The sequence below is a fragment of the Cygnus olor genome, chromosome Z (assembly GCF_009769625.2).
Source record: "Cygnus olor isolate bCygOlo1 chromosome Z, bCygOlo1.pri.v2, whole genome shotgun sequence".
Taxonomy (NCBI): domain Eukaryota; kingdom Metazoa; phylum Chordata; class Aves; order Anseriformes; family Anatidae; genus Cygnus; species Cygnus olor.
In genome coordinates, this window is record NC_049198.1 from 29297734 (window position 1) to 29311084 (window position 13351).

General features: G+C 41.5%; 2 protein-coding genes across 2 annotated transcripts in view; both read left to right on the forward strand.

Annotated features, from left to right (window-relative positions):
• The window catches only part of LOC121061857 (programmed cell death 1 ligand 1-like), a 287916-nt gene that overhangs the window by 54515 nt on the left and 220050 nt on the right, over nucleotides 1-13351 (forward strand). The gene's annotated exons all lie outside the window — the stretch shown is intronic.
• The window catches only part of RCL1 (RNA terminal phosphate cyclase like 1), a 32232-nt gene continuing 31015 nt past the window's right edge, over nucleotides 12135-13351 (forward strand). The window contains exon 1 of the mRNA XM_040541273.1: nucleotides 12135-12374. Within this exon, the coding sequence (XP_040397207.1) occupies nucleotides 12227-12374 (148 nt within the window). The 5' untranslated portion in view covers nucleotides 12135-12226. The remainder of the gene's footprint in view (nucleotides 12375-13351) is intronic.

The following is a 13351-nucleotide window of genomic DNA, read 5'->3' on the forward strand; positions in this document are numbered from 1 at the left end:
TATCCCTAGAAACAGTGCTCTCTAGCTTCTGTCCTTTATTTCTTTAACTGACCACTGGTGAACTGTTTATAGCTGTGGGGTCTTCAGTGCCAACTCTGTCCACTGTCCTTTATCAGCTTGTGTATGCTGTATCCTGTGTCTACACTTCTCATGTACCAGACTTGCATTTCTCTGTATTACTTCACTATATTAGAGTCGTAAATACAAATCTACACAGAGCGAGTGCTTTTTACTGCTATTTATTTAAACTTACAGCATGGTATGGTCATACCATGCAAAGATAACAAAAGTAAAAGAAATTACTTGTCCATTGGAGAAAATGCTGTCACAGTTAAACCAAGTAAAGCAAAGCTGCAAGCAGCCCAAAAATTGTTTAGACAGAGCAAGTATGATAAGCTTGCTTTCTGAGGCCTTGCAAACTTAGTACAAATCTTATGGCCTGTTACTAGAAATGGCAGGACTTTATCACAGGGCTACATAATTACATGTTGATAACTGTCAAATACGGTGTTTTATTTGTCTGCAAAACATTTGTCTTCCCAGTCTTTCTTTTGAGATGTATTTGTACTCTGTAATGAAATAATCATACTTGAATTCTATAAAAAACACTAATCACAGATTGCTTAGACATTCCTCAAAATACAGCTAATGGGAAAAGATAGCAAATCAAAGTAAGATAGAGGTTACACAGCTGTGTTTTTGAGCCTGTGTGAAAACACGTGGGATATATGTGAACCAACAAATATTTAGAAAATACCATTACCGTTTTGGACTTGGAGGGCTTTTAGGTTAGCAGAAAGCAGAGCTCTCTTCAAAATTTCTGCATTTTTTATCCCAACAAGGAATTAAAATATCAGGAGATTGACACATTCCGCAACCACTTCCTTCATGAAAATAACCATACTTCCTAAGTATTAAAGACAAACTAGTAATAGCTTTACATTATGAGATTAAATTATAATGATTATCCAGATCACATCATTTATATGAAGACTTTCCAACTTCCCTGCTCATGGAAGAGGGATTAGATAATCTTTAAGGTCCCTTCCAGCCCACCTCATTCTATGATTCTGTGATTCTATATTAATAAGATATCTACAACCTGACATTCAGTCTCTCTGTGGCACCTCCAGGTAGTTACTGAAAATTTTCATCCTGATTCCAGAAATCCTTGAATTCCTAGGACAAGCTACCTGTGTTGCTAGGGGAAGGAATTCCTTCTTCAGTGGCATTAGACACTTACATGACATGTAGCTTTCACTGTAGGTATACTTATACCAGCTGAGGACTGTTTTTCAGTCTGTCTGTCAGAGGCTGTTTTTTAAAATGTCTTACCAGAGTTACACAAGAACATTCTGTCTGCCAGAGGAGTGAGCCATTTCTGAGGAAAACTGTTTTCCTGTTTTTGTTTTCACATGTCTTGACATGAAACAGATACTTGCAAATTGTTAACAGATGATAGCCAGTCATTGGAAGTTCCAGCAGAGTGATGAGATGGACAGAACTAAAAATATGTGTACAGGAGGTCAAAGGAGTACACAAAAGAATGAAAATGAGCCAGGGAGTTCATTTGAACTAGACACATGATCTTGACATGTGTTATGCAAATCAAAGGGCTCACCGATGCAAAGTTCAGACAATGCAGTGAAAAATGTTTATGGTTCCAGTAGCAGCATCTGAAAGCATTTTATACAGCTGTCTTCACAAGAGACCCTCCTGATTTCTATCACATTCCTTATCTATCACCTCATAGCAAACTTACTTAATTAGTACCTTTTAATTATGTCTGCAGGTCTGCAAATACACAAAGAAGGAGACAAAATAGTTCCCTGAAAACAAGAAACACTAAGTTTTAGACATCCCTTCCGCTAATTACTATCATGCATTTGACACTATTAGCTCTTGAATTCCAAAATGCCTCCCAGATTCTGAAACCTGAAGGAACTGTGCAGAGATTTGGCAAAATTTAATTGTGTGCAAGCTGGAAATCCAACCAGCAATTTATCAAGATTTTTTAAATAATTTTTGTGCAGAGACTTTTGGACATTGATTTATTAGGTTGGAGGAGCTATGATGGGAAATATGTTCTTGACCTTCCTCCCACTCACAATTTTCCCTTAGCATTGCTCAGTGTATTGCTGAACAGAATTTCAGCTTTCAGCTGCACAAGGTCCACTGTCTCTTCTGTCATATCCTCGGTAAGAGGTAAATTTCACACACACAGAGATATGTGTGAGAATAAATTTCTGACACATAGAAAACTATATTCTTTTGATTCCTTAAAAACATAAGAAAAAAAAAACTTTTTCCAAAAATTCAGATGTTTTGCTGTGTACAAGAATAGCTCTGCACACTTTGCCCATGTCTAAAACATCTTGCACTTACACTTGAGCTAAAACTGTATTCCAGCTTTCATATTCTGTTTCATATTCTGTTCTGCTTTATACATATATGAATATATATATTTCTCATGCTTTGTTTCAGTACAGATGTGCTCATTTGGTTTGGGTGGAGAGTCCCTCTTTATTTTTTTTTGCCTTTTAAAAAAGTATTTAGTCTCCTTGATTACAATGGAGCATAAATATATTTCCACACGCTTTCACAAATTTCCCTAATAAGTAACACAACAATATTGGAGGATGGGTTGAGTTTGTTTTTTTTTTTTTTTGCTGCTATTTTTTGTTTTTCTAAGTCCCAGTGCAGAACTTACAGAAGATCAACAGGTGTATTTTCAAGGTGTTGGGTTTTTTTGTTTGTTTGTTTGTTTTTTCCTTCTAGTACAGGCGATTCACTAACATGTTAATCTTATTTTTAGACACCTTGTAAACTTAAAATTATTTAAGTAGGAAATTTATTAATTTAATATAAACTTGGTAAAATTTACCAGTTGAATTCAACACTGTAAGAGGAATTGTTTAGGAAATTCAGGTTGTTTCCCAAGACAACCTTCCTAAAAATGTGTCATAACATAAAGGGAGAACTTCAAAAGGCTTCAAGAATAAAGTTAAATTGGCATTTTGAGCCTTCAGCTAAGAAGAAGAAATGGTCTCCACTGAACATTGTTTTTGTCTCTTGAGGAAAATCGTTATGTAAAGTCAAAACAGCATGGACACTGAGGCATCTCCCTAGATGTGTGCAGTGTCAGCTATGTGTTGACATCTATGCAAATAAGGAGTTGTTGCACTGAGACCTAACATGCCCTCCAAACAAACATGCCGTGGTCAGGTCTGCTAGCAGTACAAAGCTTTTCTAAGTAGTAAGATGCTTAACTTAAGGGATCCATATGAACTGAAAAGTAAGTCTTCATGTATATAGAAATATCCTTTGCGTCATTATTATGAAGTAACCCACTTCCATGATCCCCACCAGATTACCAGGAATGGGAAAATAATAATAATAATAATAATAATAATAATAATAATAATAATAATAATAATAATAATAATAATAATAATAATAATAATACCAGAGCTGGAACTCCAAATTTATGCTGTTTCCTCTGGCATACATCCAATCTCTGAAAATTATCTATGTTCATCAAGGCATGTATTATAAAATGTATTAAAAGGCATGTACTATAAAAAAAAAAAAATCCTTTAGTATTACACTTTATACGAAAGGTATAGCAAAGGAATAAAACTGCATGAATGGTAAAGGCTGCATGTCACCTTAACCAAGATAAGCAAGGCCTGTTAGAGCTAAAGCTAAGGGTCTTTCAACACCTGAGCATATGTTGTATTCACCAAAACTACCACAGGTGAAATAACACACAAAATACACTGACTTTTGACTATGTTATTTTCGTATAGAAGTCCTTCACAGACTTAGCCAAAGCCATAAAACAACTTCAGACACTACTGGCTTGATACCTACTCGAAAGGAAAACATACACCCTTCATGCAGCCCGGATACTGTGGATGTTGAAGACGTGCAGTAACACTTTCTGTCACTAGATGTCACTAAAGCCACGTCTGAAGGTGCTGCTGGTACGTATGGATGGACGCTTGCCGCCTTCTGACACTGGGAGCGCTGTACTCACTTAGTAGGGGCTCCTTGCTTAGCTTACATCCTTGTATTAGAGCTGCAGGTGCGCCGCGTGCTCTCCAGTCCACTTAAAACATCTAAAATTGTGCATTATTTGGTGAGGAAATATAAGTGAGGAAAAAGTCTACTCCTAAATGACTTACCAGGTGGCCAAGAAGGCCAACGGCGTCCTGGCTTGTATCAGGAATAGTGTAGCCAGCAGGACAAGGGAGGTGATTGTCCCCCTGTACTCAGCTCTGGTGAGGCTGCACCTCAAGTACTGTGTTCAGCTTTGGGTCCCTCAGTACCAGAAGGACATTGAGACCCTGGACCGTGTCCAGAGAAGGGCTACGAAGCTGGTGAAGGGCCTCAAACACAAGTCCTGTGAGGAGCAGCTGAGGGAACTGGGGTTGTTTAGTCTGGAGGAGAGGAGGCTCAAGGGAGCCCTTATTGCTCTCTACATCTACCTGAAAGGAAGGTGTAGGGAGCTGGGGGTCGGCCTCTTCTCACAGGTAACTAGTGACAGGACTAGAGGGAATGGCCTCAAGTTCCACCAGGGGAGATTTAGGTTGGAAATTAGGAGACATTTCTTCTCAGAAAGGGTAGTCAGGAATTGAAATGGGTTGTCCAGGGAGGTGGTGGAGTCACTGTCCCTGGGGATGTTTAAGAAAAGGTTGGACATGGTGGTTAGGGACATGGTTAAGTGAGTGACATTGGTGGTAGGGGGATGGCTGGACCAGATGATCTTGGAGGTCTTTTCCAATCTTAATGATTCTGTGATTCTTCCTTGCAGATTCTATCACATTTTCAGTTCTCTGCCTTCAAAAGCATCACACGTAAAGAGGAGGATCAATGCTACCTGGTCATGGTTTTGAAAAATCTAACCACAGTTCCAAATCACTTTTTAGTCAACTATTTAGAGGACATAAAGTTGGATCATCCTGGTTTCATGACAGCTGACCTGTGATCAAAGCTCCTCCTACATGGCCACTACAAAGCTGTGAGGATTGTGAGTGTTAACATCCTTCTCTTGACTATGTAACAGCTGTTTTTGTAATTCCACGCCCTCTTAGCACTGGTCCTGGTGTGCATTGTTGTTATGATTCCAACGATTCAACAGATTTGTGCAGTAGATTACCAGACATCAGTAAGTAGATCCTTTGGAAAAGAAGGGCCCAACACTAAAATGGAGATCACTGTGAGGAAAAATTCAATTCTAGATGCAGTGATGCAAGTGAAGAATCTACTCCCAGCTGTGTTAAGGAAAGAGCCATGATTACAGCAACTAAGCAGGGAGCTGATCTTGATGAATTCAAGAAATAACATGGCAAAGCTTTGCAGAGTTTTTAAAAAAAGCCAGGAAAGCAGATTTGATAGCTTAAGTTAGTACCAAAAAGTAATTTCAAGTCAGTCTTGAATGTAAATCCAACCCTTCTTTTTTCAAATGCTGAAGATACTTTGTTACATCTGTAAGCCTTGATTGCTCTTTTTCTATTTTCAGGTCTTGAAGTTACTTCTAAATATTTGACATCATAATCTAAATCAAGGAAACAGATATTCCACCTATTCCTCTATGAACAGCTGTCTTACAAAGACTGCCAATGGGAATGTAATGTTTCACAGCTGTTTTCCAAGCTCTATCAGAAACAGTTTCTTTGACATGTCCAGGCACTATGTTAACAGCAAGTACTCATCTAGGTTAAGTTTGAATTTTCAAGTATTAAGTAATTCTCTGTAATTCACTTGTTTGCCTCACCAGCTTTTTACAGATTAGAAATGAACCCAAATTCATCTTTCCCAGAATGCAGGAATTCAGAAGGTAAAATTCAGTTTGGTTCCGTGTTTTCTTAAGTGCAAGGCAGGAAATCAAAATTATGATAGAATATTCTTTATCATTAATTTGCTTGACAGCCTGCAAATTGAGTAACCACTGTATCACTTACATAAAAGCTTCCCACATACACAGAATGAGGAAGCCACTATCTTATCTAGCTGTTCAGGCAAGAGATAAACCATAGATTTCCTTAACTATTCACTCCCTATCTCTCAGGCAAAATAAAGCAATGATTTCCAAACAGGGAACTCCTCAGCTTTTAAAATGTCTTCAAAATAATTGTTGAGAAAATACAGGAAGAAAACACAGGACGTTGGGACTAAATTTTTTCAGGGTTAACAGCTACATTTCAACAGTAGCCAGTGAAAACAGAAAGCAAATGTGCTTGATGAGATCAGGTGCCCTAGTCAAACAGGTCATGAGAAAAGTGGTTGCTCTGTCCTATGCCAAATGTGGTACTCACCTGATCTGCTGATGAGTTCATCTTGTGAAAAAAAAAAAAAAAATCAAATTTTTTTTAAAAGAATGCGAAAAATAAGAATCAGAACAAACAAAAGAGAAGGATGGGAGCAGCAAGCTGGGTAAAGGATAGGTACATTGTCTTCAGCATCAGTATTTGTCTATCTAGATGCTTTAACTGTATCCTCAGCAAAAGACAAGGCAAGAGGAAGTGAGAACAGGAGAAACAGACTGGTAGGAGTTACCTTTAGCACACGGCTTCAGTATGAAAAGATCAGCCTGAACACTAGGTTAACTTGTTTGTACTCCTTCTCCACTTCAGAGTAGGTCAGTTTCATGACTGAGTTTTTAAAGTGGTTCAAGAAATAGCTGTGATGGGAAGATGGGGAGGATGTGGCACCAGGGCCTCCTTTATCTAGCAACACAATCCAACACTTCATGTTGTGAAACACAGTCTGAGGTTATGTCTACACAGGAAAATCACAAAGCACACTGAACTTCACAGAAAGTACATGCAGGCAAGCATAAAGCATTTATTTCAATTGCTTTAATCCCAGTTCTTCAGGTGTTGTTCCACAACAGTTTATACCACTAAATTCCACCCTGCTTCCTAACCACATCAGTGCATCTCTACTCCCCTTCTGGAACCACCAGGTCATGGAAAGCTTGTCCAAGAACCTGATTCCAATGAAAACTAACTCACCAAAAAAAAGGGCAGTCTTCATCCACCACAGCTCCCTGAACTGTGCTGCTGATACAGCAAACATAAGGAAGGGTATGTGGCAGCCATTCTCAAATCAGCTGAAGAACATTATTCTATGACAACTATAACTCATGTTAAAGACTTGGTTAAGTAAGTATCCCAGATGCCAGGAGTAACTTTTACATAGTAAGCCCTGCCTAAATATACTAGAGCTGCACCAAACATTATTGTTTAGACACAGGTATACAAGTAGCTCAAAAAGTGGCAAAGGCTTTCTCCATTGAGAAGTGTGTGATGTGCACTAGTACCTGTACTGGTACCGTGGGTAGCCAAACTGTAGGACAGGCATTCTGGATACACAGCATTATATTTTTCATGTGTAATTGAGCTTCACATGTAGGTCAGCAGTGGTGTGTTCACCTGTGCAGATTTACTGTCCATTTCTAATACTTCCAGATGGCCTGGGCTATCAAATATCTGGATATTGGTAATCACCACCCAAATCAAAAGGCAGAATGTGCTGCCAAAGTCGGTAGTGCTGACAAGGCTGTGTTCCTTTCTGTTGAGCAATCCTGCTTTGGAGCCCGGAAGGCTGTCTACACAACTGAAGCTCTCTCTTTACAGGCTAGGGCTGTTTCCCTAGCTGGCTGGACCTCCAGTTCTCACCATATCAGTTTCGGCTCCCTAAACTCAGACTGCAATAACAACTTTCTTGGCAGAGAAAGTCAGAGCCAGTGATAACTCACAGCACTTTGTGTCCAACATCATTCTTGAGGTTTGTTATAAAAGTGATACAGAAGTACAGTGTTAAGACAAACTCAGGTACTTGTAGAGAGAGGAAAACTTTACCGCATTTCAAAGTGCTTTACATCTTTTCGAACATAGTTTTTCAGAAAAACAGTTATGACCTTCTCTGCTTTAATGCCTTGATTTGAATTAGACTGCTCCGTGATTCAGGAGCTTTAAGAAAAACAAGCTACAGTTACAGGAGGAATTCTAGCTGGTATGACATATTCACCCTAGAAGTATAACACAGTCAGTAAAAACAAGTCTGAATGAGATGCTGCTGAAGGCTTACCTATTAACTTGCAAAATACACGCATAGACAGACCCCAAGTCCTTTAAATAACATCTTATTATTTCAATCTGTAACAACTCACAGAATATAAGGAATAATTAGTGACTGTCAACTACATGAAAAGCATACCTCTGACTCCTATGCTCTTGAAACTGGGAGTTTAGTAAGAGTGGTATTTTTCCAAGAACTTTCAAAACTATACAATTTAGTCCTTTTAGAAGGAATATTTTCATAAGCTTATTATAGGGCTGAAGAAAATCAAGACAATTTAGTACTTCAGGCTGGGAATTACAAAGATCCTCCAGGATCATCCACTTACATTTTGGGGAAATTTGATTACACTTTACACTTAAATCTCAGGTAAATGACTTAACCTTGAGCATATCCAAGTTCAAGACAAACCATGGCCCATTCTCCTTTCTAAGAGTAAGTGTTTTCATAAATCATGAATCTTCTGCTGACTGAGATTTCCTTCCTTTTTACTTCCCTGGAGTTTACTATTGTAAGTACCTGAGGCCACATTACTCAGGTGTTCCTCTAAAGACCAAACAGCAATGGTCACTATATATGTGCAGATGCACATAACCATAGTTTATACAATTTGTACTAGTATACAACTATTTTTGTACAAAAATCTCAAAAACTGTAGTTACAGTATTCCTCTCTTACAACGCGACAATTTTAAACATTTTGACAAAAATTCCTACATACAGCTCTCCCCAAATTCTCAAATGTTTATTTAATATGCTTTACAGCTAGCATAATTTGCTACTTATTTCAAAAAACAGCTATCCAGACAGTTGAACAACTGATTTAAACTTTAGATGTCACACCAATCAAATCAAAATGAACTGAACTTAAAGAAGAGTACCTACAGGGTATAATATATACTGCCTTATATTCTTGCCTTTCAAATCTACACCAAGATTAAAGTACTGTGTTAGGTGCTTGTTTTCTGAACTGTCAACCCTCTCACTGTTAACCTCTCTTAACAGAGTTTGTTTGATATAATGACAGGCTTTTCCTTTCTGTTACAACTCCTTTCAAAGAAGCTGTAATTTGTTTTTGGAAGGTGATAGCTATCAAAAAGAATAAACAGTTTCTGTACAACAATCCAAGTTACAGTCATTCTTCACTCCTTATAGAGACAATTCATGAAGAGCGGGAGAAGATATCGTAGATAGTGAAACCATCAGCACTTTAAGGCACATCAAGGAAGAAAAAATCTCTGAGAAGCATGATTATTATAGAAAAATAGGCCATCATCTAGATAGTACAGATTTACTTGAAACAGATTTCATCTTTATAAATAATAATAGTTGATTGTAAACTCCTCAGATCTCTTGACCTGGATAGCAATATTTGAAGAGGATTTAAAAAAAAAATTCAAAATGATGTTAAAGTACTGCATTTTTGTGCTGATACAAAAATGGATTCCACTTTGAGCTTACAGAAAGATGAGAACTTTTATTACTACAAGCAATTGACTTTTTCCAATAGCCTCTTCAAAATGACAAATGCATCTTGGGTTTCTGTTTATTTGTTTTTAACTAGCACTCCAGCTTTGAACAACGTGCTTTAGCCAGAGGTTTTAAGACTGCCAGAATGACTGTATTTTCAACATAGGAAGACTGGAGAACCCCTCCTGTGAGGACACGTTGAGGGAGCTGGGACTCTTTAGCTCAGAGAGGAGAAGGGGAGATCAGGGCTCAGGGAGGCTCAGGGGGATCTCATCAATTTCTTCAATTACCTGAAGGGAGGGTGCAAAGAGGACAGAGCCAGGCTCTTCTCAGTGGTATGCAGTGTCAGGACAAGAGGCAGTGGGCACAAACCAGAATTCAAGAGGCTCCATCTGAACATCACAAAACACTTTACAGTGTGAGTGATGGAGCACTGGCACAGGTTGCCCAGAGAGGTTGTGGAGTCTCTGTCCTTGGAGACCTTCAAAAGCCATCTGGACACAGTCCTGGGCAACCGGCTCTAGGTATCCCTGCTTGAGCAGGGGGGTTGGACCAGATAACCTCCAGAGGTCTCTTCCAACATCAATCATTCTGTGACTCTGTGAAAGCACAAAAAAATAAATGAAGATGTATAAAAAACATTTGCAGGCTTAAAAGTAGAAAAAAGCATATATCTGAATGTTAAAATATAGAAGACATCAATTTATAATTATCACAGCATGTTCATTCAGGAACAAGTCTATGATTTGGGATGCATGCTTACTGCAAGATTCAGTAATAATCCAAGTTTAATCATATAAAATTGTTCATTTCACAACTGAAATTCTGCAGACAAGTAACTGCAATGCAATTTCCATACTGTTCTGTGTTAACCCTGGTAAAGCAGCTAGACACCACACATTTACTCACTTCCTCCCTGCCCAGTGCGATGGAGAAAAGAACTGGAAAGGTAAAAGTGAGAAAAACTGCAGATTGAGATAAAGACAGTTTGATAGATAAAGCAAAAGCTGTGCATGCAAGCAAAGCAAAATAAGAAACTCATTTACTGCTTCCCATCAGCAGATGTTCATCCGTGTTCTAGGGAAGTAGGTCTTCATTACATGTAATGGTTACTTGGGAAGAGCAACACCACAACTCCAAACGCCCCTTCTTTCTCCTCCCAATTTTTATTACTGAGCACGATGTCATATGGTATGAAACAACCCTTTGGTCATTTGGGGTCAGCTGTCCTGGCTGTCCCCTCCCAACCTCTTGCAGACACCCAGCCTCCTTGCTGGTGGGGGAGCAGAAGCAAGAGAGAAGACCTTGACTTTGTGCAAGGACTGCACACAAGAAAATCAGAAGCAGAATTGCTTCCTAGGGTCTGCATTTCTCACTTCAGACGTTGAGGACGATTGTTGGGATCCTACGTGCACCGACAGGTGTTAATTGCTCTCAGCATCTTCACCAGTAGTCTCTGCCTACAGGCCTGGGAGCTTCAGTTAAACTCAAGTCTGAGCTTTAGATCCTTGCCTAAAGTACATTGTAGATTTAACTACCTCCAGTACCATATCCTGGCAGGATGCCAGTCATGTCCTATCTCCTCAGAATTATGGTGCGGCTTTATCTCTAGCCCATCCTCTTTGCAACTAGATCTGCTAGATGGATCCTACATCTGACAGGTTATGCTGGGACTGTCAATGGACCCAGTGCCCTGTGCTGCCCACCGTGCTCAAATACTGCACCATGGTGCCCTGTTCAGTGAGGGCACGGTGCAGGCTGTGATCACCCATGGCTCCTGGTTCATCCCTGCTTGCAGAGCAGCTCGGATCCCGCTGCTCACTGGCAACAATCTGACCTCATCCACAGCAATACATAATTGTATTTACTCAGGAGCGAGATCAGACACGAGTTCATGCAGGGGAGGGAGATGCAGAACGTATCTTTGGAAAATACTGTCTTCTGGGTCCTTTCCAGCTTGGGATATTCTGTCAGATCACTCTTGCTCTTGTTTGCTTTTTGCTTAACACAAGGAGCTTTCTTCCCTGTACACATAAACGTAGCAATTAACTCTGTCACCCTTGCTGTAACTCATGCTTCTCTTAAAACACAGATTTTTAAAACACTCACTACAGCTAAGTAAAGCTTTACTCAAATTCCTATTTTAGGACAGCTGGTCTCTACCACTTTAGTTAAGGGAATGGCACGACCAGAAGATTAGAAATCAGACCCTGCTTTTTGATTAGTTTTCCTTAGGAGAGACAGTGATAAATTACCGGGGGGGGAATAAATAAATAAATAAATAAAGAAGTAAGTCTGCAAGAACGTGTTCCCAGTAACTAATCCTTCCTCATCTAGGGAGAGTACCCCGGTACACCGCATTTCATCGGGGTTTAGCGGCTCGTCCGCCGGTGCGCAGGACCTGAAGCGCCCCACAAGGGGCAGAGCCGAACTCCAATTCATCAACGCAGGGACCGAACCCCAATTAATTAAGGCACAGCCAGGACGGAATGAGGCCCCCTCAGCCCCTGCCCCGCCCCAACGGCCGCCCCCTCACGGCCACCGCCCAACGGCCGCCGCCGCCCCGCCCCTCGCCCTTTGACTCCCCGCTGTCCCCGCGCTTCCTGTTCCCAACCACGTGGGCGCGCCGGGATCCGCGGGCACCCGCACCGGTAGCGGCGCGGCGCGGCATGGCGGGCGGCGGCGGTGGTTCCTCGCAGTGCCTCAGCTACGCGGGCTGCAACTTCCTGCGGCAGCGTCTGGTGCTCGCCACGCTCAGCGGGCGGCCGCTGAAGATCCGCAAGATCCGCGCCCGGGAGGAGGACCCCGGGCTCCGCGGTGAGCCCCGGGGCAGGGCGGGGGAGTACTGGCTTTCCCCGTCCCGCCGCCGGAGCGGACGGGGGCCAAAAGCAGGCGGCCGCGGCGTGCCCGGGACCCGTCGGGGGGTGCCGGAGGTGGCGACGTGGCTGCGGTGGCCGCAGGGTGCTGGGCTTCAGGGGGTTCGTGCCCGAGGGCGGTGGGGAAAGGGAAGGGAGGTGAAGGGAAAGGAAGGGAAAGGGAATGGGAAAGGAAGGGAAAGGAAAGGGAATGGGAAAGGAAGGGAAGGCGCTTGGCTCCGACCACGTGGATCCCTCCGAGGGAAGCCTTGCACAAGGAGCTGCTCTTCGTCCCCTGTCCCTCTGCATCCCCGTCACCCCTGCGCTGAATGCCCCCGGGCGGTGTGACGGGCACCGAGGTAGAGGCACTACCGAGGCGTGTACGGGTGTAAAAAGCTGCATTTGAGCATGGGCTTTGCTCGCTGGTTTGTGTGTTAGTGTTTGTGTGTTAGTGTTTGTGTGTTAGTGTTTGTGTGTTAGTGTTTGTGTGTTAGTGTTTGTGTGTTAGTGTTTGTGTGTTAGTGTTTGTGTGTGGACCCCTGTCTATGGGTTGATGGGGCCAGCCAGATGCGGGGTGCAGTGCTTGCACTGAGCGGGACAGTCACCAACAGGTCATACCCGTTGAAAGTTCACAGTGGTGGCAGAAGCAGGAGGGCTGGCTGTCGCCACTGGGTTCATTTTTAGGTAAAGTGCGAGGTTCAGAATGGGTGAGAGTGGCATTGATGCAGCTCTGCCTCCTGAGGATGCTTTGGTTCACAGCTAAAGATCCTTCTCTGAAGCTGTCAGAATATTTGTATGCACTTGACTTAACATACACTAAGAGCCAAAGTATTTATTACTATCACAAAAAGTTTGGTGCTGAAGTTTGTGGTTTTTGCCAAATTTATAAGAGGTCCTTTTCAAAGCATGGACTAAAATGTAAGCTATGACCATAACAGA